Source organism: Chaetomium fimeti (assembly GCF_033439085.1).
Source record: "Chaetomium fimeti strain CBS 168.71 chromosome Unknown B0H64scaffold_4, whole genome shotgun sequence".
Taxonomy (NCBI): Eukaryota; Fungi; Ascomycota; class Sordariomycetes; order Sordariales; family Chaetomiaceae; genus Chaetomium; species Chaetomium fimeti.
In genome coordinates this window covers 2,433,320-2,456,533 of record NW_026944332.1, presented here as the reverse complement: position 1 = coordinate 2,456,533, position 23,214 = coordinate 2,433,320, and the positions used below count along the sequence as shown (strand labels likewise).

At 57.1% G+C, this 23,214-nt stretch overlaps 6 protein-coding genes across 6 annotated transcripts; 1 reads left to right on the top strand and 5 right to left on the bottom strand.

Moving 5' to 3' along the window:
* Positions 1–656: 656 nt before the first annotated feature.
* Positions 657–3,101, bottom strand: B0H64DRAFT_396673 (S-adenosyl-L-methionine-dependent methyltransferase). Its single transcript, XM_062803831.1, has 3 exons — positions 2,861–3,101; positions 1,834–2,806; positions 657–1,552 (listed from the first exon to the last, which is right to left on the bottom strand). The coding sequence occupies exons 1-3, from the start codon at positions 3,059–3,061 to the stop codon at positions 864–866; spliced, it is 1,863 nt and encodes a 620-aa protein (XP_062659386.1). The 5' UTR covers positions 3,062–3,101; the 3' UTR covers positions 657–863.
* Positions 3,102–3,800: 699 nt separating this feature from the next.
* B0H64DRAFT_359904 (uncharacterized protein) lies at positions 3,801–6,202 on the bottom strand (the record flags this gene model as incomplete). The annotated part of the gene is made up of 2 exons (XM_062801690.1): positions 4,422–6,202; positions 3,801–4,337 (listed from the first exon to the last, which is right to left on the bottom strand). The coding sequence occupies exons 1-2, from the start codon at positions 5,751–5,753 to the stop codon at positions 3,801–3,803; spliced, it is 1,869 nt and encodes a 622-aa protein (XP_062659385.1). The 5' UTR covers positions 5,754–6,202.
* Positions 6,203–9,614: 3,412 nt separating this feature from the next.
* On the bottom strand, positions 9,615–11,855 carry B0H64DRAFT_157876 (uncharacterized protein). The gene is made up of 2 exons (XM_062798536.1): positions 9,725–11,855; positions 9,615–9,660 (listed from the first exon to the last, which is right to left on the bottom strand). Exon 1 carries the CDS (start codon positions 11,736–11,738, stop codon positions 9,813–9,815), a length of 1,926 nt encoding a protein of 641 aa, XP_062659384.1. The 5' UTR covers positions 11,739–11,855; the 3' UTR covers positions 9,615–9,660; positions 9,725–9,812.
* Positions 11,856–13,026: 1,171 nt separating this feature from the next.
* On the top strand, positions 13,027–15,752 carry B0H64DRAFT_396666 (heterokaryon incompatibility protein-domain-containing protein). Its single transcript, XM_062803830.1, has one exon. The coding sequence runs from the start codon at positions 13,151–13,153 to the stop codon at positions 15,746–15,748; it is 2,598 nt and encodes an 865-aa protein (XP_062659383.1). The 5' UTR covers positions 13,027–13,150; the 3' UTR covers positions 15,749–15,752.
* A 347-nt stretch (positions 15,753–16,099) lies between these two features.
* On the bottom strand, positions 16,100–19,987 carry B0H64DRAFT_460671 (uncharacterized protein; the record flags this gene model as incomplete). The annotated part of the gene is made up of 3 exons (XM_062807471.1): positions 16,100–19,203; positions 19,925–19,928; positions 19,961–19,987. The coding sequence occupies 3 exons, from the start codon at positions 19,985–19,987 to the stop codon at positions 16,100–16,102; spliced, it is 3,135 nt and encodes a 1,044-aa protein (XP_062659382.1).
* A 361-nt stretch (positions 19,988–20,348) lies between these two features.
* On the bottom strand, positions 20,349–22,290 carry B0H64DRAFT_323389 (uncharacterized protein; the record flags this gene model as incomplete). The annotated part of the gene is made up of 2 exons (XM_062800607.1): positions 20,349–21,727; positions 21,783–22,290. The coding sequence occupies 2 exons, from the start codon at positions 22,288–22,290 to the stop codon at positions 20,349–20,351; spliced, it is 1,887 nt and encodes a 628-aa protein (XP_062659381.1).
* Positions 22,291–23,214: the final 924 nt, after the last annotated feature.

Here is a 23,214-nt window from a genome sequence, read left to right as displayed (position 1 = left end):
AGAACACCTTCGACCGATACTGAACCCTAACAGGACGGGTCCAGAGACAGGTTCGTCACAAAAATTGACTATATCAAACTAACTGTAAAAACAATTGACTACGTTTAAAATTGACTGTATTAAACTAACTGTAAAACAATTGACTACGTTCAAAATTGACTGTATCAAACTAACTGTAAAAACAATTAACTATGTTCAAAATTGACTGCGTTCAACCAACTGTAAAATTGACTGTGTTGAACTGATTGTAAAAATAATTGACTATATTAAACTAACTGTAAAAACAATTAACTGCGTTTAAAATTGACTGTATCAAACTAACTGCAAAAACAATTGACTGCGTTCAAAATTGACTGCGTTCAACCAACTGCAAAATTGACTGCATTGAACTGACTGTAAAAACAATTGACTGCGTTCAACCAACTGTAAAACTGACTGCGTTGAACTGACTGCAAAAAAAAATTGACTACGTTGAACTAACTGTAAATCTATTGCGTTGAACTCGGTGTAATCGACTGGATGAAACGGTTATTGTGGTTTAAAGAATATTGTGATCAGAGCGTCCGCAAGTTCGGGGGGTTGCAATTAATGTGGCTGGCTAAATTTCGCCTTGGGGTGTGTGCAAGTACTCTGTGGGGGTTTTTCTCCAGTTCGCACCTCAAGCCTCCGTATCCGGGTACGGTTTCCGTCTTGACATGATGCCAAATAACGATCGGCGCAGCGCGCATGCATGCAACGAAGAGAGCTCGGCAAGACCAGAGCCGCAGTCTAGCGGGAACTATATATTAACCACGTTGTAGGTGCTTTGGGGTGAGGGATTGCTGATAAAATCCACGGCTCGGCAATAGGCAAACTAGTATACACTATTCATCGAACCCTCCCCATTCATCATCCTCCTCCTCCTCATCCTCGGATTCACCGTCCGGCCTCCTCCCCGCCTTCAACCTCGGCATCCCATCCGGGCCTCTCACAATCCTCCCCTCGGCATCCCTCTCAAACGGCCCATCGTCATCCCCATCCTCCCCAAACCTCACCTCCACCGCCTCCCCCTCCCCCTCCAACCCCTCCAAATCCACAACCTTCCTCCCCGTACTCTTCAAAGTCGGGATCCCATCCGGCCCCCTCACAATCCTCCCCTCCGCATCCCTCACAAACGGTCCATCATCCCCCACCTCCTCCTCTTTATCCTCATCCCGCACAAAGCAAGCCACGAAAAACCCCATCACGCCCCTCCCATCCTCCCTATCCGCACGCACGCACCCCTCCGCCACAACAGCCGCATCCACCCCATCTCCGCCCTCCCTATCACCCCCATCCTCACCACCCTCCCCAGCCCCCTCGCAGGCAGAAAAGTCCCCACGAACAGGCCACTCCCGCATCCCGCGGACCTGCCTCTCGCGCGGAAGGATGCGCCAGCCGCGCCGGCGCGCGACAGGGGAGCGCAGGGCGGCGAGCACGACGTGCTCGTTCTCGGTGGCGTGGGTGGAGCAGGTGGAGTAGGCGACGCGGGTGGCGCGGGGGAACGTTAGGGCGTGCAGGAGGATTGCGAGTTCTACATAAGTTCATAAGTTAGGTTTGGGGGTTTTTGATGGGGTGGTGGTGATGGGGGGTTGGGGGTTGTGGTGAGGGGGGGTGGTTGTTTTGAGGGGTTGGGTAGGTAGGTTGGAAGGGGAGGGGGTGCGGGAATGGTTGTGGTTGTGTGGGTGACGGCGGGGGGTTGGGTGGTGAAAGGAGGATAAAGGGGGGGTGGAGTTGCGACATGGGAAAGGGGGGAGGTAGTTGAGAGGTAGAAAGGGAGGGGTGGTTGGAAGTGGAAAACGCGAGAGTACATACGAAAAGAAGCCAGCGCGGCAAGGCGCGTCTCCAGCGCCTTCTCAGACAAGACTGTTTCCGCCCCGTCGTCATCCACAACCACAGTCGGTGCCTCGGGCGCGCGTTTCCGCTTGAGAACCTTAGAACCCGCACCACCAGCCGTAGGTTTGCTCGCCGCCCCCACAGCAGCCGGAACGTGAAACTCGGGCGTGTCGTCTCGCCCGACAATACCACTCCCCGAGCAGGACGGATCTAACAGGAGGGCGCCGACGGACCGGAACTCGGGGGCGTCCGGGTCCGTCTTGAGGAAGTCGGCGCCCGGGTGGATCTTCGTGACCTTGTCGGAGCCGGCGGCGCCGACCATCTTGGCGAGCGTTTTGGCGCGGTGCTTGTCCTTCTCAAAGGCCAGGATGCGCTGCCCCCCGGCGAACCCGCGCTCGTGCAGGATGCCCGCGAGGTGGGTGGTCTTGTTGCCGGGCGCGCTGCACGCGTCGACGATGTCGCCGTCTTCGGGGCGCGGGTCCAGCATGTAGGCGGGGAAGCAGGAGGCTTTGTCCTGGAGGATGATGGCGCCGGATTTGTAGGCTTCGGTTTTGGTGAAGTCGATCCCGGGCGAGGCGGCGATGAGGTTGGGGACGTTTCCGTCTAGGCAGATCAGTTTCTTGCCGGTCGAGGCCGGCGCCATGACCTCGGCGACAGTGGGGACCATCTCGAACCCCTTGAAGGTCGTGTCCAGCTGCTCGTCGACGGTGCTCTTGAGCGAGTTGACTCTAATCCATCGTGGATGGGCAGGCCCAAACTGCGCATCGATCACGGCCTTCAAGGCGTCAACCGTAGGGCATTTCCTCCGTATCCTAGCCCTGGTGAATTCGGATTGGAGTCTTGCTTTGTGCTTCTCTACGGATAGGCGGAGTCCGTGAGAAGCTGGAAGGGCAATGCCCTTTTTGGCGAGGAGAAGATCATGTGCAAGCAGGATAGAGAGTGTGGGTGTGATCTGACGGTGTCAGCACCCATAACAAACACATCACTTAAAATATGTACAACTTACTTTTCGCTCTTTTTGGAGCAGTTGTGAGTTCTCAACCACTTCCTTCAAGACGGCGCTCCATTTACTCGATTCAAATGCCAGTGCATAAATCTGGGCAGGTGGTGATTTGAGGTCCTTATTTCCATATATCCTAGATTTGAGACTACCGCCATGAGTAGAGGGGCCGGTGACTATCCCCGCCGTCTCATGGTAAAGGGACATGTTGATGGTGGTTAGGGAGTTGGAGAAGTTGGAGGTTGTGTTGTGTCAGTGGTTCGTTCCTGGTTGAAATTTCAATTCGGGGGATCAAAGGTAACGTTAGTTACGGGGTTAGGGTTCACAGTATCCATCATGCCACTTACACACCTCGGTACTCGCACAAGGTTCACAAGCCAGCATCAACACGGTTTGCGCCATTCGCTCTATTGGCATCTATATGTTTGAGTAGTCAACTGCTATCCAGCCGCCCCATGTTTCCCAAAGGCAAAAACAACTTCTCCCCCAAATCACTCCGCGGCCAAACAGCCCAACGGAAGCTCCAAGCGGCAGTGAGCCATCAGCCCACACCGTAAAGAATCGAAAATAAATGGTAAGATACACACAGATCGAAGCGAAGATGTCGCAGCCGGCGGATTCCTCTCTTTCCCAGCCCAGCCCCAGAATGTGGTTAAGCGAATGTCATGTCGTCGTAAAATCACCAGCAGCAGCCGCCCTTTCGCCTCCCATCCATCCAAAGCAAGTGGTATCCAGCGCCGCCTTTTCTACCCTCTTCTTGCCGCCGCGCGGCGAAGCAGGGTCTTGTGTGTCCCAGAACACCCCCTCTATGCGTGTCCGACCCGAAAGGGTAACCCGAGAAAAAAATGGTTGCAAGCAAATACAGGCGAAGCTCGCCGCCGCGAGGGCGGGAGGTGTGAGAAGAAGGATATGAACTGTCAAGAGAAAAAGAAGAGAGGGAGGACGTCTATCTCCGGTGCCTCCGCGAGGGCAGGCGGGCGTGCTGGAGGTAGTGGCGGCTGGCATGGCGCCTGCGGAGGGCAGCGCCGGAGCCCGGCAGCTCGCCGCCCTTGGCGTACAGGGACAGGGCCCAGTCGCCGCCGCAGGTCTGGTTGGCGTTGCCCCTGCAGGCCATGGCGCACTCGGCGTCGTCGAGCTTCTCGGGCGGCGTCAGGGCGTTGCCGCAGAAGCACTCGCCGCCGTACTCGGTGCCGGCGATGGCGAAGCCCTTGGAGGCGCAGTGGTCGACGCACGCCGTGTTGCTGGCGTCGCCGATCTTGGGGAGCACCTCGCCGCGGAGGGCCCGCTCGGTCGTGTCCTTGTAGCAGCCGACGTACTTGAAGCCGGCGATGTCCTCGGGCGCGTTGCCCGACGACTGCTGGGCGCTCTGGGTCGGGGCCGGCAAGTCGTCCGCGTAGACCGTCTTGGTCTGCCAAACCGTCACGGTGTCGTAGACGGTCTTGGTGTGGATCGGCTTCGGAGACGGCGCCGGGGTCGGAGTCGGCTCAACCTTTTCGGGAACGTCGTTGACCGGGTCTTCCTTGTCCGGCACATCGGCTTCCGGCTCCTCCTTGTCCGGCACATCAACTTCCGGCTCATCCTTCTCCGGCTCATCGACTTCTGGCTTATCGTTTACCGGGTCCTCCTTGTCCGGCACATCGGCAGCCGCAGATGGAGAGGGCTGGAGGGTTGGTGCGGGAACGGCGATAAGGGTGGTAGGAGAGGGAGGAGGGGGCGCAGCCGAGGACGACGGCTTCTGAATAGGGATCTTGACAGGGAGCGAAGGAATAGGGATCGGGAGGGGAGCGGGCAGATCAACGCCGCCGAGGGCCCAGCCGGCAAGAGGGTTGTTGCCGGGCAGCTTCTCCAGCTTGCCGTCGACCACCTCGTCGACAGGGCATTCGATGTTGCAAGACTCGCTGTCGTCGCTGGCGCCGTACTTCAGGCCAGGGCAGGTGTGGATGCCAGCGTGGCCGACATCGCACGTGTCGATGATGTGCTGGAGCTCCTCCTCGTCCCAGCCCGAGATGAAGTCACCGTGGGCCGAGAAGCCGGTGGTGTCTCCGTTGGCGAAGACGAAGGGGCTGGCCTTGCCGATCATGCTCTCGAAGCGCGACTTGAGCTCGTGGGTCTTCCAGTAGGTCTCGAAGAACATGTGCGGCACGTGGATCCAGCCGGGAGGGCAGTCGAGCTTGCCGCCGCCCGCATCCGACGGGAACTGCATGTTGTTCTGGTAGTCGGTCAGGCCGGCCGAAGGGTCGTAGCAGGAGGGGAAGTGGATGTCGACGCGCATGGGCGAAGCGTAGCCATCGCAATCCTCAAAGGGGAAGCCAATGCCCGCGCCGTCGTTGTGCAAGGACTTGATGCCCGCCCTGGAGCCGTCAGAACCGCTCGGCCAGCTGGGAGGGTTGAAGTTTTTGCGAGGGCAGGTGATCTGAGCGGGCTGAATGGGACCCTTGGAAGGGTCCAGCTGGGCGTCGCCCGACGTGGAGGGGGCGGTCCTCAACATGGCGTTTCCGCTGACGATCTGGAGGCCGAGGGGGAAAGCCTTGGTTTCGTCATTGGTGGCATCGAAGAAGTAATAGACGTTCATGTAGTGCATCTCGACTGGCTCCAGAAGGCCGGTGGAGGGGTCCTTGAAGTAGAGAGTCGGGAACCAGTAAGCGCTCAGATCGGCCTTGGCGCGCGCGGTGGTGCACTTGGACTCGCGGAGCTGCTCGCCCGTCACGCTGAGGCCGAAGTTGCTGGCCCCCATGACGGTGTGGACGTGGGAGGAGGTTTTCCCGGGGGAGACGATGGGGTCGGCACGGCAAGTCGTCAAGGGGCCTTGTCCAAAGTGTTGCAGCACGGCGAAGGTGCGCGAGTCCTTGGCCGCGGCGACGCTGGCGACCAAAGCCGCCAGGGCGGTAGTGAAGAGCATCTTGTTGGTTCTTTGGGTGTTCAAATGTCGAATTTGTCTTTTTGATTTGTTCGGTCTATTTTGTGTGTATCGGTTTCCTCAAGGTTGGGCGAAGTAGTGAGGTGGTCTCTAGGACTTGTTCAAAGTGTCGTCGTCGTTGTGGTGTCAACACCAGTTGTGTCACCGAAAGAATGCAGATAATGGTTTGTTTGTTTGAAAAGACTGTTGGTATCCTGGGTCTGGAAGTTGCTTTTAAGTTGAGAGTCGAGATCGAGGGTCGAGTCAAAGTCGGGCAACCCACGTCAAGTGAGCAAGCAACACAAAGAATCAGGAAGCGCTGAGCAAGCTCGGCAGCGGTTGAAAGGGAGTGTAAATCACAAGTGCAAAGATAGCACGAGCGGAAAAGGAAGGACTGGCAAAGTTGCCTTGAGAAAGGAATGACAAAAAGTAGCCCGGTGAGGTTGGTGAGGAGGGGTGGGGAAAGGAGAGCTGAGATGGCGGCGCCTGGATGGGACGGCCGGGTTTATAGCCCGCCTCTCTGGGCGACCCGGACTCCCAGGGCCTGGGCCGTGGTGGTGAGTGTGCAACCTGGAACACCTCCGCCGTCCCCGCTCACCTGCATGGTACCTGACCGCACCGCCAGGATGGAAGCTTGGCAGGTACTTGCGGGTCTCGACTAACCCAGTTTGTTCCCCCTTTGCTCCCCTTGCTCCTTGATGAGTGATGAATCATTCCCGCCAGAGTTCGAGACCGCCGTCAGGCTTTTTCTCGGGGCCAAATATCAGCCAGGGCAAACCACAACCTACACAGTAGAACCTGAACCTTGGCCTGGGGCCTGGAGGAAAAGCATTTTGTCCCTTGTCGGGCAGAGTGTCAAATCAGAGTGTGCCCCCCTGATGGCCAACTCTCTGGCCCACCTACTGCGTAGGCCGACTCGGTCGCCCAGCAGTTGGCGGTTGGCGGTTGGCGGTTGGCGCTGGGAGGTGTGTCATGCCCTCCTTTAGCTCAACATCCATCGTACACAGTATGTCTCCCTTCGTAGTTAGTCAGAACAACGGTTGCAAGTTGAAAAATCCAAGCGAATCCAAGCGCTCAGTCACAAAACGGCGGGCGTCCATTCCCATGTTCTCAGCGGCTGCCGAGATGGGGGGGAGAGGGGTAAGACGGGAGAGGAACTTTCGTCCAGGGGGAACGTGGTCCATGCGCTGTACCTGCATCTTGGGATGCTTAGCATGCCATTGGATGGCACGTCGCTTTTCTGGGGCCCGAGCTGCAGGTCCTCGGCGGTGCCTTGCTTTGGATGCTTTTGGAGAGGCAGAAAAGTGTGAGAAAAAAAGCTCAAGTTGCCACATGTTTTCTTGGCTCTTGCCCTTGCCGTGCGTCTGTGGCGTCCAATAGGGATATTCTCGAAAACAGGGTTTTGTGTGTGTCAACTCGACGATCGCCGTTGGGTTCCGACTGATCGATCTCAGACACTTCAGAGCATGGAAATTGGGGAAAGCAAACGAAACAAGTTCCCACCCAACCCCAAGTTGTTTTGGGGAGAATACTTGTAACTTTACCTGAACCTGGGAGCCTGGCTCGCGGGTTTCCTGCCATCCCATGTTTGCACATCTCGGGGATTTATGCGCCACTGGGCACCCTTGTCACGCCCCCAACGGACCGACTGTGGTTCCTTCCCGTTCTTTTAGAAAAGGCAAGCTTGCCACGTCGATAATTTGAAAACTTAATGCTACTCGGAGCAAAGTGATGGATTACCTATAATAGTGGGTATTCTAACTCTGTGTTTATTGAAACATGAGATCTGATCGTAACTAATCCGATCTGATGGGTTTCCTTGCCGTTGCCATGCCTGATGCCGCGCGGTTGATCATCCCAACCCACGGATCTGTCAAAGCGGGTCGGGAAGGTTTCCCATCTCAATCTCAGGCACAGCGATCCCCCACCGCCCAATCGGGTTGCGGAAATGGACCAAGCCAGGGCTGGGAGCGGGGCGCCTCACTGCTCACCCTGGTCGGCTTCCCCTGAAACGCGCTATTTTGATGAATTCCCGGTCAGGGTCAAGCCACAGTTCCATGAACCGCTTCTTCCAGAGATTCCATCCCCTCTCTTCCACGGCGGCGCCGCAATCTAACCACTTTGGAATCCAGAAACGGGATGACGGGCGAGCCATCATCTTTCTCGCTTCCCGAGACAGACGTGATTTAAAGTCGGGACGAGCGTTTGTTTCGTTTCACCTTTCAATATTCCACTGTTTGCCGCCCCGCGGCCCCAGACATCCGCACGTCTCCGACTTGGTTGGATTTTTGGGGGGAGATTCGGCAGGTCGGCACCAAGCACGCGCGCGGCACTTCTCAGGGGAAAGAAGAAGGCCGACATCTGGGCCGCCAGTCGGCTGGTTTTAGAAACTCGATGGCGCCGCCGCGAGATTTAGTTTCCCTCCGAGCAGCCAGTTGATGGCACCCCAACCACTCGTCCAGCCAGGCCTTCTCGCGGCCAAGGACACTCGTGCGACAACAACGTCCGCCAGGAATGCATTCACCAGCCACTCCTCCCTAGGCACTAGTCGTCCCTAATATCCGCCGCGGGGAAGAACCCGTTTGCTTCTTGGAGCTGAACACCAGATGGAAGCCCCACCATGATCCCACATGTATGTACCTTCGTGCCGCCAACAGGATCAATACCCGCCTTCCTCTTGCTCCACGCCATCACCCCGCGTGGCCCCCATGCCGTGCCCTCGATGCTGTGCCCTCAATAAATGACGTGGCCCCAGCTCATGGGCCGTGGCCGACCAAGCACGGCTGTTTGATAACTCACCAACCAATGCAGTTGGGCTCCGGGGAGTTGGGGGTTGCGAAATCGGGTTTGCCAAAAACCAATAAACCACCCGCGTGGCTTGCTTCGCGGTAATCCTCTTCCTCCTGCCCGGTGCCAAACTTTGTTTGTGTTTACTCTCAGACGGCGAGCCTGGGAACCTGCTGTTTGATGACGAGTAATAAATCATGTCCCTCACTAACCACTCCTGGCAACCCCTGAATCTGCCTCGCATTCGAAATGATGCAAAATCTCCGGAGACGAGATCCCCTTCGCATTCCTAGACCGGGGCCACCTCCTTCACGACTATGAATGCTGCTGGCGACGGAGGCCGGGAGACGTCGCCCAGTCTACTTATGTCACAAGACACTTGCAGGATGAAATATGCACTTGCTGACGCAATTGACAATGTCGTTTATGGCAAGTTCGTTTATATCCATCGAGTGCTCGAGAACATATCTTGCATAATCGCGGTAGAGATATATTTTCGGTATTACGATCCCACATCTTGTTGAGGGACATGCCCCCTTGTGCTCATTCCCAAGATACTGAATCAACCCTCACGAACCTGAACCCTTCCGGTGCCATCAAGCCAACACCGTTCAAAGAATGTTGTAAACCGTGTTCAAAGCACGCCCGTTGGTCCCAAAGTTACCGGTTCCATTCGCAGCCAGGCCGAAGTTGCAGGCATCGGTGCCATTGCTCCAATTTGAAGCGTTGCGTGCAGCTTTTCCCCTCGTGTGTTACAACCCCCGTCTCGGGTTGTCAGAAACCATGGCTACTCGGGTTGGATATTGCGACCACCATCAGCCCACACAGCACCTGGAAGTTGGCCGTCGCTCGTCTAGTTTTCCTTCTTTTTTCTTTTCTTTTTCTTGGACGAGACAAAGAGACCAACAGCTGGACGACCAACAGCGGCCGGGCCGTCGTCTAGGCCGCTGTTACACCTAAGCGGCCCAACTCCCTGGTTTTTCATCCGTGAGATTAGACCCAGAGGGTCGGTCGAGGACAGCCTCTGCGGCACAGGTGCGCGGCGGACAAGCATGGCCGCAGTGATACTGATGAAGTGGTTGAGGACTTGAAACGATCGCGGTACGTACCTCTGTTCGGGCGCCTGCATGGTGTCATTCCAACGCGATTCCATTTCACTCCCAATCCCGATATCTGCATCTACCTACTTGAAAACGGACCAAGATTTGAATTGAATTGCGTGTGTGGAGATGCGGTCATTGCTTCCTTGATGCTCCAGCCCATCCATCAATAATATCAATGGCCTTCCAACCAGGCCCAATCGCTGAGTTTCGGTTCTTCCCTGCCGTTTGCATAGAGGCTTTCGTACCGACCGCTCATAACGTTGAACTCGGCACGCTTCTTGAGGGCCTTCTCCTGTTTGCGCAACCAGCCCAGTCCGGTCATGCGGCGGTCTCTCGACTCCTCAGTCCACTCCCAAGGGTAAGGGAAGTGGGCGTAAAACGCAGCGAGCCCATGGTCGGCCAACGGCCTCAGGGGTCGCGTGATATCTTGAAAGGCCGTCATTACCGCCGCGCCTTCCACGACTGTCCTGATCCGGTAGTAAGAATCCGGAGCGTCGTTCGGTCCAACCACCATCAATCGTACCGTGAGCGCCGCGAGATTGACCTTGTCCTGGAGCCAATCGACCGTTGCCCACCAGTCCTGCATCGTAGGGTGCCGGGTCTCGGGCCAGCTAGATGGTAGGTAAAGGGGAAAGACCAGCTCTAGAAATCGGAGATGGGCGAGGGAAGATGTAGGGACGACTTCTCGTAGAAACTCGGAGGCGGCAAATCGCGCGTTTGGGTAGGGATATACAGGGACGGGCGCGTCTGGGTCTTCTACGTCGGACAGCTCAAGGACCGGTAATACCCAAGGGGGGGATATCTTGTAGTCGTGGACGATAAAACGATTACTGGAGAAGAAGACGAACTGGGCGTCCTGGTATAAAGCGCGGGACAAGAGGAACAGGGCAGGTCCCGGCGGAGCCCAGCACTTGCACCCTAGGGAAAACGCGGCATGGCGACGACGGCAAAAGCAGCCGTTGATGGATCGGCAGCGCTCATAGCTATCACGCCAACATTGAGAGAACTGATCACCATGGCGATCGTCGGGAGAGGCGTCGGGGTCGCAGGAAAAGGACCATACCGTATATGCATGGTCCTGTCTAGACCATATCACCTGTCTCCTCGGAGTGACAAGGTCGGTATACTCAAGGATCCGGATGCGGAGCTCGCGCGGGAGAGTTGCTAGGGTGGTCGCCATACTTGACGGCGGCTTCAGGGATATGGTAGGGATTCCACAGGTATAGGAGACGGTATCCTCAGCGAGCTGCCGAAGCCGAGTATCCGCCGTTTTGGCAAGGCGAATACGGCATTCCTTTAGATGAGATGGGGGGAGTAACCGGATAGGTGCAACGACGGCATTTGCTACCTCCAACGACCGCGGGTGTTTGGGGTCGATATCGCAAACCACAGAGAGAGCGAGGCGCCCAGGAGCAACATGAGATAGCAGACGAGCTGCCGCCGAGTGCCATTCCTCCAGGATAGAGTGGGTTGCCGCCCGCTTGTTGTTGTAGTAGTCGCCTACGGACACCGGACTTAGGAGGGGAAGCTGGTGCAGGCCTTGGTGGTTCTGCTTGCACAAGGGCGGAGTGTCGGAATCGGACTTTTCGCAACCATCGAAGCAACAACTGCCGGTGTCGTATAGCGTCAGCCGGTGGCAGGCCGCCTCGTTGAGAACTACCTTGAGACTAGAGAGGGACCGGAGTGACGACGCGGTCAGAGCGTGTAGAGTATGCAGAGGGCGGGACGAGGTAGACGGCGTAAGCTGACCGAGGTCATCGGGCGGGTTGAAATAGTAAAGGACGAAGTGGTTGGCCGAGTAGAGAAGAGCAGCCGCTTCGGCGTGGATGACGCGACAAGAAAGGAGCAGGCCGTGGAAGCGATCCGGGTTTGGCAGGGAGTCGAAGCCAAGATCAAGAGCCCACCTCTGGCGCAGTTTGAGGTGGCCGGCGTGCAGGTAGAAGGTGTAGGGTCGGCCGTTCCATGATGCCAACCCAAGATAGCGGTAGATGCGCTGTCGAATGTGCGGCGTGAGGCGTAGAAGTGGCGATGACGGCAATGGCGGGGATGGCGGCGATGTCGGCGATGGGTCAGGCCCTGTCAATGGCAGGCTTGCCATTGATGGATGATTGCTGTTGGTGACGGTTGGTACGGGTCTGCGGGAGTTACCGAGCTAAGGTTGTTCCAGATGGCGGCGCAGCACAGTTTTGAAATTTGGGTTCGGTTGGGATTTGGGGATTACCTAATTACCGGAAGGTGCATTCCGCGTCTCAGAAGAGACTCTATTGGGCTCATTTTCAAGTTCAAGTTTCCAATGCCGTCGTGGCATGCATGCCGAGTGGCCGCCCCCACCGCCCTCCAACTTTCCACAGCCCCAACCTACAACGACACTGGTATGTTGGGTGATCCCGACGCGACGACATCAAGAAAATTGCTGGGGTGATCACTTAGAAGCCCATGGGCCCTGGCTCGACTTGAATCAACTCGACTCTGGGTTTCACAATGTGCGGTGCACAACAGGATGGTATTAGCTTGCCTGCCTACCTAAGTGCCTGTATACGTGAGCAATTGAATTGTGTTTTTTTCGTTTTAGCCCCGAGGCGGATGTTATTCATGTAGCCGTGGGTTGTGAGTGCGTAGGTGGTAGTTGATGATAGCCTGGCCAGCAGTCCAGCGTCCCTACCTACCTAGGTACCTCCCTAGGCAGGTACATACCTACCTAGATTACGCAACCGATTTCTTACCCCTAATCACCTACTAGGTGTTCGTGCTCGTAATCATGGGTCCCAAGGCTCACCGCAAATCAAACAAACCAAATCCGAGAGTACCTATACTTGATTTGATCGAGGTAATATTTGATTAAATCGAGGCATTCCTCTCTCACTGGCAGCCTGTCCTTAGGTAGCAATGTAGTGGCAAATGGACACACCTTCTACCAACAGTGAGCTATTCATCCTACCCAGTCTTGCTAGTCCGTGAGCCATGCAACTCGACCTCGTTTTCTAACGCTAGAATATAGGTAGCTAGCCACGCTAGGTTGAAGACTTGAATTTATTCCATAGTTTCCCACCGTGCAGACCCTAGTCGGCAGAGGTAAGGCCTAACTAAGTACCTACCTAGGCACAGCGTGTGTTACGGTTAGCCTTTTCCATTCTATTGGGGGGGAACAATAAACATACCTCGGTACCTAGGTACCGAAGTCCACCACATGCGACACAAACCAGCACGAGGCTTCAAGCCCTCGTTGTTTGATAGGGTCGGGGATTACCCACCCGTCAAGCTGTCCTGCGTGACGCGTGGCTGGCTGGTTGAACCAATAGTACCGCCTCGGGTACCGAGGTGGTACTGCTTGCTTGAGAAGGCTTCCTATCAGACAGATCAATGTGCATGACCAACACGTATTCGTACGTGTCGCGGCCCAGCCCACCTCCTCCCAGCCTCCCAGCCCATCGGCAGCCCGCTAAGATTCATCACTCTTCAAACCCTCTCCAAACCCGAGCGCCAGTGCCAACAAGTGTCAAACTACAAATCATGTCGTCAACGGATTCGTGCGCCATCTGTGCAACCCCCGAATTATCCCTCCACGAAGATTACTTCAAATCCCGCAAACTGCCACGCCCGCTTGAAAGCGAAGAACGCCGCGTGTCCCAACGGCTCGCCACGGAGCTCTTCCATAGGGAATGTGCCCGCTGCCGCAATGACGATGACCTCGACCCCAACCTGTGTCCGTCCTGTCGACACCTCCGCCTCCGCCACCTCCTCTGCTGCGTCGCTGCCACCGAACGGCCTATGGACTTCCGCGTTTGGGTCTGCCGGTTCGAAGATATTCCCGAGCGGATGAGCGCCTGTTCGTTTTGCCGCCTGGTCGCGCGGGCCGTCCTGACGTATGGGAACCTCTCCGGAGTGAAGCCGGGGGCTAAATATCAAGGCAGCTTGGTCATCTCCGTTAAGAGGATGGGAACCATTCAAGCTGGGCATCGTAGTTTTAGCAGCCGCTCTACCGTTTTTGGTTCCGGCAGACAGATCCGGTACAGCGGCGGACCTTCGTTGTCTCAAGGGGGCGAGGTCGATGCTGTTGATAACCAAGTTGGAGCCATTCGGGAGGCCCCTGATATCGAGGTCGCTGGGGGAATTGTAAATTGGCCGCTGGCACGCCAGTGGCTAAACAGCTGTTTGCAGCATCACGACAAGTGCGCGACGCCGGGAACGGGCGCGGGCATCACCCTCCCGACCAACTTCCGCGTCATCGATGTTAACAAACGACGTTTAGTGCAGATGCTACCGAGTTGTCAGTTCGTTGCGCTCAGCTACGTCTGGGGGCGCGATCCGGATCCGACGAAGCTTGTCACAACTAGATTAAGCATCAAGGCCCTCCAAGAGGATGGCGGTCTTGCCGCCCGAGACATGCCCGTTACTATCGAGGACGCGATGGAGGTATGCAGACGACTCGAGGAGCCCTACCTGTGGGTCGACCGGTTCTGCATCGTCCAGGACGACCATGACGACAAGGTCGAACAAATCGCGGCTATGGCGGCCATCTACTCGCTCGCAAAATTGGTCATCATCGTCGCCGATGGAAACATCGACACCGGCATCGCGGGTGTCAGCCGTGAGAGGGCACAGGGCCAGGTTCGCGACCGTATTGCAGGCCTCGACTTTAGCCTCAACGAGCTTTCGCACTGGGGAAAAATCAGCCGTGGCGGGTGTATCTGGTCGACGCGCGGCTGGACGTACCAGGAGGCCGTCCTAGCGCGGCGGAAGCTCATCCTAACCGAGTCGCAGGCCTTCTTTGAGTGCCAAAATGGGACCCCAGGCGAGGACGGAGTCAGCGGCTACGGGAGCGAGTACTTATTTGTTGGAAACTACGCCCGGCAATATCATCCTGCCCTGGTCGACACCTTCTATCATCATCTCGGCGTCTACCGCAAACGATCGCTCACCAACCCTTCCGACATCTACAACGCCATCGACGGCGTGGCGAATGCATTGTATGGCGAGCTCGGCTCGCTGTGGTGGGGACTTCCGCGGCGGGATTTTGACCAGGCATTGTTGTGGTGTATACGATGGGATGATGCCCCCAAGTCCTGGGTCGCCGGTCCAGCCGGAAACGGGACGAAGCCTAGCTGGTCGTGGTCGGCAACGGACAGGGATATTACGCTGATTGACGTCGTGGATGGTCTTCGGCCGCTCAGGTACTGCGAGACGCTCGTGGCGTGGGCCCATGTCCGCGAAGGAGCAGATGCTCTGGCACAAAGGGTGGCAGAGAGCGTTGAGACGGTCTCCGGTAGCAAACCTCTCTCTCAGCTTCACAACGGACAAGACACGTGCGGCTGTCTCAGCGAGATGTCCGAGGATGAGGTGGAACGGCTTTTGTACCCGGTTGTCGCCTGGAGTCATGGTTGCATCACGGCGCCGTACCCCTTTGCGAAGCTAGAGAACACCACCTTCCCGACATTGAGGTCTCAGATCAAATCCCGATGGGCCTGCCGCCACCGCTACTGGCTCGAGGCATTTCGAGGTGCAGCCCATCCGAAGCCTCCACCAGACGACACAACCGTTCCATCCGGTCCGGGCACCATCTTTACCTGGGCACAAACCGCGCTTTTCCCACTGCGAGGTTCCATAACAACACAAGAAACAGGCTTCATAGGAACCACAACCAGTGGCAATCTTATCATAGTGGACGAGTCAAGTGAACCCGCCGGGATGCTGGTTGCTCAGGACAACGAGCTGGACCTCGAACCGGGCATCGCGGGGAGGCCCAAGTTCGAGTTTATTGCCTTGTCGGCGGGCAAAATTGATTGTATGGTTGTGTTCAGGGATGGACATTATAAAACAAGCTCGGTTGAACCTCCTCAGAGGGAATCCACCAATATTACCTCGCCCGACTTTCTCGGTACGGAGCAGCAGGAACCTGAAGAGTTGACTGATTGGGAGGAGGCGCGGGCGCCTGAAGAGTTGACTGTTTGGGACAGAGCAGGCGGGTGCCTGTTCCCACTTCCTGTAGTTAATGTGATGCTAGTTGAGCGAACCGGCGAGAACCGGGCGCGCCGGGTCAGTGTGGGGTGGGTCTATCTTACCAGCTGGTTGAGTGCTCGGCCCGAGTTCAAGATGATATGTTTGGAGTAGCGGATACCCAGCGGGGAGACGGGGTGGGGGGGAGGGGGAGCTTTGACTGGAAGGTCGGGGAGACAACATTCAGGTTCAACCCCAGGATCTTGGTCTTCACATCTCCATATATTCGTAGTAAAATGGGTTCATGATCTCTCGACCATCTGCCCGGGCCTCTATGTGCTCCCTTCACTACCAGCTCTCGGGAGAACCGCCTCCTTCGCCCCCAGAAGACACCCAGTTAACCAAACGCCCACCCCGTCCTGCCCACGGGTATTTCCCCTTTCCGACATTCCCATTTTCTGCCCCCCCCCGACCAACCCAGCCAGCCCATTACCACTCCAGCCCCAACCACCCTAGAAACAACGCTCACTCCAAAACCAAATACTCCCCCGCAACGCCCCTCGCGCCCTCCACATCCCCCAGCAGATAACACAACGTCCGGACATTAAACGCCGCCTCCACCTTCAAATCCTCACTCCCCATCCCCCCCTCCTCTCCCTCCCCCTCCACCCCCCGCGCATCCCCCTCCGCCAAAACCTTCTTATAATACTCCACCGCCAACGCCCCCAACCCCACCAACGAATACGCCCTCGCGATATTAAAATGCGCCTCCTGCCTGCCCGCCACGCCCCCCCGCCCCTGGCCCGCATGCAAGCGCAGCCTATCATCGTAGTACCGAAAGAGAAAGGCGAACCCCTGCGTCAGCAGGTACTGGCGGTTGGTGGCCTGGCGCTTGAGGGCGTAGTGCACGTAGGCGAGCCCCGTGCTGAGGTTGATGAGCGGGTTGGACGGGTCGAGCGAGGCGGCGCGGGCGAAGTAGGAGAGCGCGTAGGTGTAGGACGTGGTCGTGAAGAGGATGTGCCCGTAGATGGTGAGGAGGGCTACGTCGAGCGCGATGTCGGGGTCAGAGGCGCGGGGTTTGGTGGGGGCGTCCGGGTTGGGGGGGTTGGTGGTGAGAGTGGAGGTGGGGTTGGTGAGGGCATTGGCGTTGTTTTCTTGCCGCATCACGATGTTGTCCATGGTTTTGATCTGGCGGAGGATGAACTTTTGCGCTGGGCCCGAGGTGTACCAGGAGACGGGCGTCTGGCAGACCCGGCACATGGCCGAGAACATGCGGTAGGAATCTGTACCGGGCATGTAGTCGCGCATGAAGTAGCGGGCGATGGCGACGCAGGTCTCTTCGTCGCCTGCGTAGACGGCGCATGACGCCCAGGCGACGTGGATGAGGAAGGTTGACTCAGTCGATGTCCAAACGATGGAGTCCCTCGCCGCATGGCAGACCACATAGGCCTCACGGTGCTGGCCGGCGCGGACGAGGGTGAAGGCGTAGTTGAGAAAGATGTCGAGCCAGACGTCGAAGGAGATGCCCCGATGGTCCGAAGGGAACTTCACCGGTATCCTGATGACCTGTTCCTGGCCTTCGGCAGGCGCGAGGTTCATCCGCAACCGCTCTTCCATGGCAGCCAGCTTCATATTCCTTGCCGGGACCGCTGCCCCTCCTTGAACATTGGAAGCATACCCGAGGAACTTGATGTACTTCTCCCACGGGTAGAACTGCTTATACGATCGGAAGTCGTCGATGAGGTGCTTGGCCGCTTTCATCCAGTCGCCCTTGGCCTGCTCGTCCCCGGACAAAGCGTTGTCTTGAACTTCCCGCAGCCGCTGGAAGTTCTTGGCCGCCTCGGCCGTCATCTCGAGCTCCTGCTGCCTCCTCTTCTCAGCGTTGATCAGGCGCCTCGGTACGTAGTTCGACTTCTTGTTCGGGTCTCTGGGCTTGCGAGGTCGAGGTTTGCCCTCTCTGGGTTTCCGCGGCCCGTATGGGGCACGGCGCCGGCCAGTGCCGTCACCCCGCCTCGCCTCCAGGTTCATAGCCTCACGCACGAGAAGGAAAGCCTCCTCCCGACCTTCCTGCATCTCCTCACCCTCGTACATGTTAGCCAGCTGCACGCGCGCCTCGATGTGATCTTCATCCTCCTCGATAGCCGCAATGAAGCATTCTTCCGCCGCCGCTTTCTCGCCCCGGGCCATGTGATAACGGCCCTGGCAGACAGAAAAGTCGGCATCCAACGTAATATCCCCAGTCGTCATGGCGATGTGCCTGTAGAGGTCGAGGTAGCGAACCGCATCCTCAGCCCTGCCGCGGTCGAGCAGCGTAACCGCAATATCCTTAAGGCAGTCCGGGAAGTCCATAAAATCGTCCTCCTTCGCCGGATCGAGCAGCTGCAGGTGCAGATTCGCCTCGTACTCGAACCCCAGCTTGCCGCGGTAGACGTACAGCTTCGCGCGCAGATCAACGGGGAGTCCCTCACCATAACTCTCCTGTGGGAACCGCGCGGGCTCGAACTCGGGCACCACAACCCGCCTGTCGTCGGTGATATCCCACTCCCTGTCATCATCGACCCACTGGTCCCAGTACGCCTCCTCCCGCCTCCCCAGCAACCACCGCGAGATCTCTTTCAACTCCTGCGCGCCCTCCTGCCACTGCTCCAAGATCGTAAAAAACTCGAGATAAATCCTCAAATCCGACCACTCAAACCAGCCCTCCTCCGCCTCAAACCCCCCGCCCGCCTGCAAATGATCCACCAACCGCCTATACGCCCCCCTCGCAATATCAGCCCCTTTCCGCCGGTCCTTCACGTCGAGCGCGACGTCGGCGATGTTGCGCACGGTGCGGATGTTCCAGGGCCGGTAGCTCAGCGCCTTCTGGTACTCGGCCAGCGCCTTGCTGGCGTTGCCCTGCATCATGATGACGTCGGCGCGGCCGGTGCGCGCCGCGATGTTGGCCCGGTCCGTCTCCAGCGCCTGCGTGTAGCAGGCGTACGCCCGCTGCAGCACCTCCTCCTTGGCCGGGGTGCCGCGCCCGTCGTCGGGGCTGGCGTTGGTGTTGGTGTTGGTGTCGTTGTCGTTGTCGTTGTCGTTGTCGTCGACGTCCTCGAGGCATTCGAGTGCGTATTCGGCTGTGGCGATCCATTGCGGTACGTCGCGGGGTGTTAGATGTGCTGCTGAGATGCGGCACCAGATGGCCTGCTCGCGGTTGCCCAGTGTTTCGTGTACCGTGGAGAGCAGCATCCAGGCGTTGAAGACCTCGCTGTTGATGCGGATGATCTCGGAGAGGTGGGCGACCGTCTTGTCGTAGTCCTTCTGCTGGAAGGCTTCGTTGGCGAGGGACATGCGGAACTGGATGTCTGGCGGGAGCTTGGCTGCTTTCCGGGGCCCCGTGGACTTGCGCGGTTTGGATTTCCGGCCTCCCCGACCGCCTGTTTTTTGAGGTGGTGGTGGCTGGTATGGTACGCCGGATGCTTCCGCTCGCTGGCGGGCGACGAAGGCTTCTTGTTGGAGGTCGAACCGCTCGACCTCAGCGCGCAGTTCGAGGGCATCCGAGTCGGCGGAGATGTTGCTTGCCACCTCGTCCTCATCGTCGTCCATCAGAATATCGGGCGCCGGCGCCCCCCCTGGGTATAGGCTTGGGTCTACCATCGTGAGGGAAAATTTGTCTGTTGCGTGTGATGAAGCCGCGGGCGTGGGCGGGGCTGGCCCATCGATATCCATGTTGACCATCTTTATGATCGTCTCGAGTCTTTGCCGAGCCTCAATCTTGCAAAATCTCGAGAAGCGCTCGCCTCAAAAAGGCCGAGTAAGTTGGTGGTTTCAATGTCGAATGTAAACCGTCTCAAATTTAGCCAATCCCTAATTCTCACAAGCAATCCTCCCTTCCTGTCTTGAATGATGGTATCGCCCCAAAGTTGTGCTCAGATCCTCGAGTGTCGCTTTCCCGGTGCCCTCTTTTTGTTCAGTCGGGCATAAATATCACTATTGTTTCTAACCCGGGGTATCGTTAGAATGAAGAAATGTAAAAGGAGAAAAATGGAATTGTGGTTTATCAAGCAGTTGAAGGTTTGGGAAGTGCTTGCATTGACTGGTGGAGTTCTGTTGATGAAAGACAAAAGTAAGAGCACAGTGCGTCTCGCTTAGTCGCACTAATAGGTACATCCGCTATGCACCTTGCGACGAAGAATCGAAAGTTATAGTAAGAAAAGCAGCTAGGTAAAGAAACGGTGATGATTGAGAAGAGCCATTTATTTACCGTTCGATTAGTCCCTTTACCACACACGTCATATATCGCAAGGTTGCTGACAGTGTGAGCCTGGGACCATAATTTAGGGGGGAATCTGTCTCGGACCCTCAGCACACAATTCTGTAACCAAATCTTCACATATACATACATACATTACACAGTAGAGCAGAAAAACCCATCGTAAATTATCACGCCTTGCCGGCAGCAACGCTATTATCACGCTGCTTATCTCGCTCTCCCAGAACTGTGGTTGCCCAAATCCGCCCCTCGTACATGTACAACCTGCGAACCATCCCGCTCAAATTGCGATACGCCCCAAGAGGAAAACTCATATAGCTTGCTGAAGAGTTCATGAACCGCCTCATTCACGCAGTCGTCCCCAACTCCGAGCATAAGCCTGTAGGCTCGCAGCAAGAATATTCAGCAACGAATGCTCCCTAAGAATGTGATACCACCTGGCACACTTCGTTCCCATATAAACCTTTAATGTCCCAGGACACTTTCCCATGTTCTTGATGCTCCGAAACGGGAAGAAGGCACCTAGCTCAGCTTGCCATCGTTCCTAGCTTCTGCGAAGTGTGTTAGCGTTTCCCCACTTTCATTCCCATTCTTCAGCTGAGAAAACCTACCCTTGACCTGCTCAAACACCTTGAGCATCTTGCGTCTAGCACCCAGCGCGTTGACGCCCCGGTCCTCCAGCTGCTTGTCATCCAGCTCAATGAGGTCCGTCCACTGCATGTCCTTGAGGTTGTCCGTGTACTTGTGTAGACGCAAGCTCCGTAGCCAGCTCGGGATGTCCTGCAGCAGCGTCGGGTCGGTGGGGTCCTCAGGCGGCTTCGACGTGCCTCTCCGACCGCGCGGAGACCGGCCACGCACCATGTCCGAATGATCCGAGTGGTACCCTTCATGGTGGCCGCCCAAACCCATCTGGAACGGACCCAAGTTCATTGGAGCCAGTCCATTGTTCATAAGCGAAGGTCCTCCGTCATAGGCGCTGAGGAACCCATTATTCTGCGGCGAAGTGAAGGACAGAGCGGGTCCGTAGTTCTGCATTGCGATGCCCGGCGAATTAGGTCGCGACCGATGGGCCGCGAAGCTCAAGTTCTGCGGCTGCTGCAGGGCCATCACCTGCTCCCGGCTCAGCGGCACCCCGTGCTCGCTGACCATGATCGCTCCAGGAATGGAGGGAGCACCTGGCGACAGCGGGTTCTGGGGCTGGCCCGGTTCGTTGGAGCGAGCACGCCGATACTTGCGTACATCATCCAGCGCAAATCGGTTGTTAACTGTCGAGAGGGCCGCCAGCTTCATCGCCGTAGCATTGGCAACCATATCGGCGTTGTTCCCCTGCGGCTGTTGTTGGTTGAAGTTCGACACCATCGGCGTGTTGACCATCGAGGCCCAGTTGCCGCTCGCGCCGTACGGAGACAGAAGAGGCAGGTCGGCAAGCTGAGAATCTCCAGCCGTCAGCGTAGTCGACTGGATATTAGTGTTGCCCGAGATTTGCGGGCGAGGGGACCGTAAACCACCAGCCGACGGCGGGGGCTGCACGAATTGGCCCATCGGGGGCTGGCCGGAAGAGGACTTGGGTCGATTCGGATCGTTGGGGCCCCAAGGAGACGCCGGGTTCTGCGCGTTGGGGTCATCCTTGGGCGCCGAGATCGTCGGCGCCACCAGAGAGTTCCGGTTGTCCACCAAGCTATTTCTAGTCGAGGTGGGGGGGTTGCCGGTCTGCTGGGTGAACTTGGCTTTCTCGGTCGCAATGGCCGCGGCGGCGTCGGGGAACATGGCGTTAATGGTCGACGGATCGAGCCCGGACTGGCGCTTCACGTTCGCACCAGCGCTCGGGCGGGCCAGGGAGTTCCGAGCCGAGTCGACCGTCAGCTTGCTCATAGCATCGCTCAGGCGGTTAGACATGGGATCTGCATCACGAGAAGCGTCAGTAATAGCATATTGAATGAAACTTGGGAGACCAACCCTTGTCAAAATTGGCAGGGGAGAGTACACCAGACATTGGGTGATTCTTGCCCATCTGCTGCAGGACCTGAATGAAGAAACGGATCTGGACCTGGGTGGTCTGCTGCAGCAGCGCATACAGAGCAGCGGTGCGCTCAGCCTCGCTCAGGACCCGAAACCACTGCTCGATGGCACTGAGTTCGTCCTTGAAATCCTGGTCAAGGGTAGCGGCCGCCATCTCCTCGAGAGTGGTCTCATACTGGTCGATATCGGCGATCCACTGCTGAGCAAGCTTGTCCTGAGGGTCCAAGTCGGAGTTTCCCTGACCTTGGCCCGCCTGCGGCTGGCCGTAAAAATCGGAAGAGGGTCGGATCCGACCAGCGGCGGCCTGTCCAGTCAAGGCGGCCATATCCGCAGACGCACGAAGGGCGTGGTTGTTTGCGCCGATTGCACGCGAGGAGGGCGGCCGCAGCGATGAAACGCTGGCAGCCTCGGGAGTGCTGTTACGGTTGCTCATGATGTTGGACATGTTGAGCATAACCGGCGCGGGGCCGAAATTCGTGTGGGAATAATCGAGTGGGTTGGCGTTGTAAGGACTCTATAAACGAGGGTGGGAAAGAATCAAAGCGTCGTTTCTGAAAATCAGCCCGTGCCAGGTGCCAGGGAAAGGTGAAACAGGGCTCGCGGCTATTCAATGTTAGCTTACGCTGACTTTTGGGGGTTTCGTCATTTTCCAGGACCGATCTTCATGCTATGGAGGAGTGGGGGTATGCGCGTCAGATACGTACCAAGGCAAAATGTGGCTTGCTGTGCTCGGGCAGAGACGGATCACCGATGGTATTAGATTCGCCGAAGGGACTTTCGAAGTCGCTGCGGAGAGGAAAAGGCGCAAAGACTTTCGAACACTCCTGCAGTAACCCGCTGGCCTCAAAGGAGGATCGAAATTTCGCGATGAAGAAGGTCACGAAAGGGCACGAGGTTCTGTTAAAAGGCCGAGGATCAAGTTAGTAAAGCAGGCGCAAAGGTTCGAGCACAGCAGGGTCTCGGGCAACAAGCAGGGAAGGTTTCGAGTAACAAGTAAGAAAGGTGTCGAGGAACAAGAAGGCTGCCAAAGATATGACACATGCCGCCGCTCATGTGGACGCCGAAGGTGGGATGGGAAAAAAAGAGGAAAAAAGGGAGACAAAGACAACAGAGGGTCCCGCGGGGTGTTTTCCCGAAGCGAGTCCAGCCCGCACCTTCACAAAACCCCAAGACGAGACGACGCACATCAGGCGACCAGGCGGGGAGAGAGGAGACGATGGACTTACCCATTAAGAAGGTTCCAAAGTATTCAGAAATCCGCGCCGAAAGGAAGAGGGAGGAGGAGGAGGAGGAGGAGGATTGCTTGCTCCGGCCTGAACCAGCAGAAAGTTGACAGGTTCGCGGTGACGGGACGAACAAAAAAGAGAGG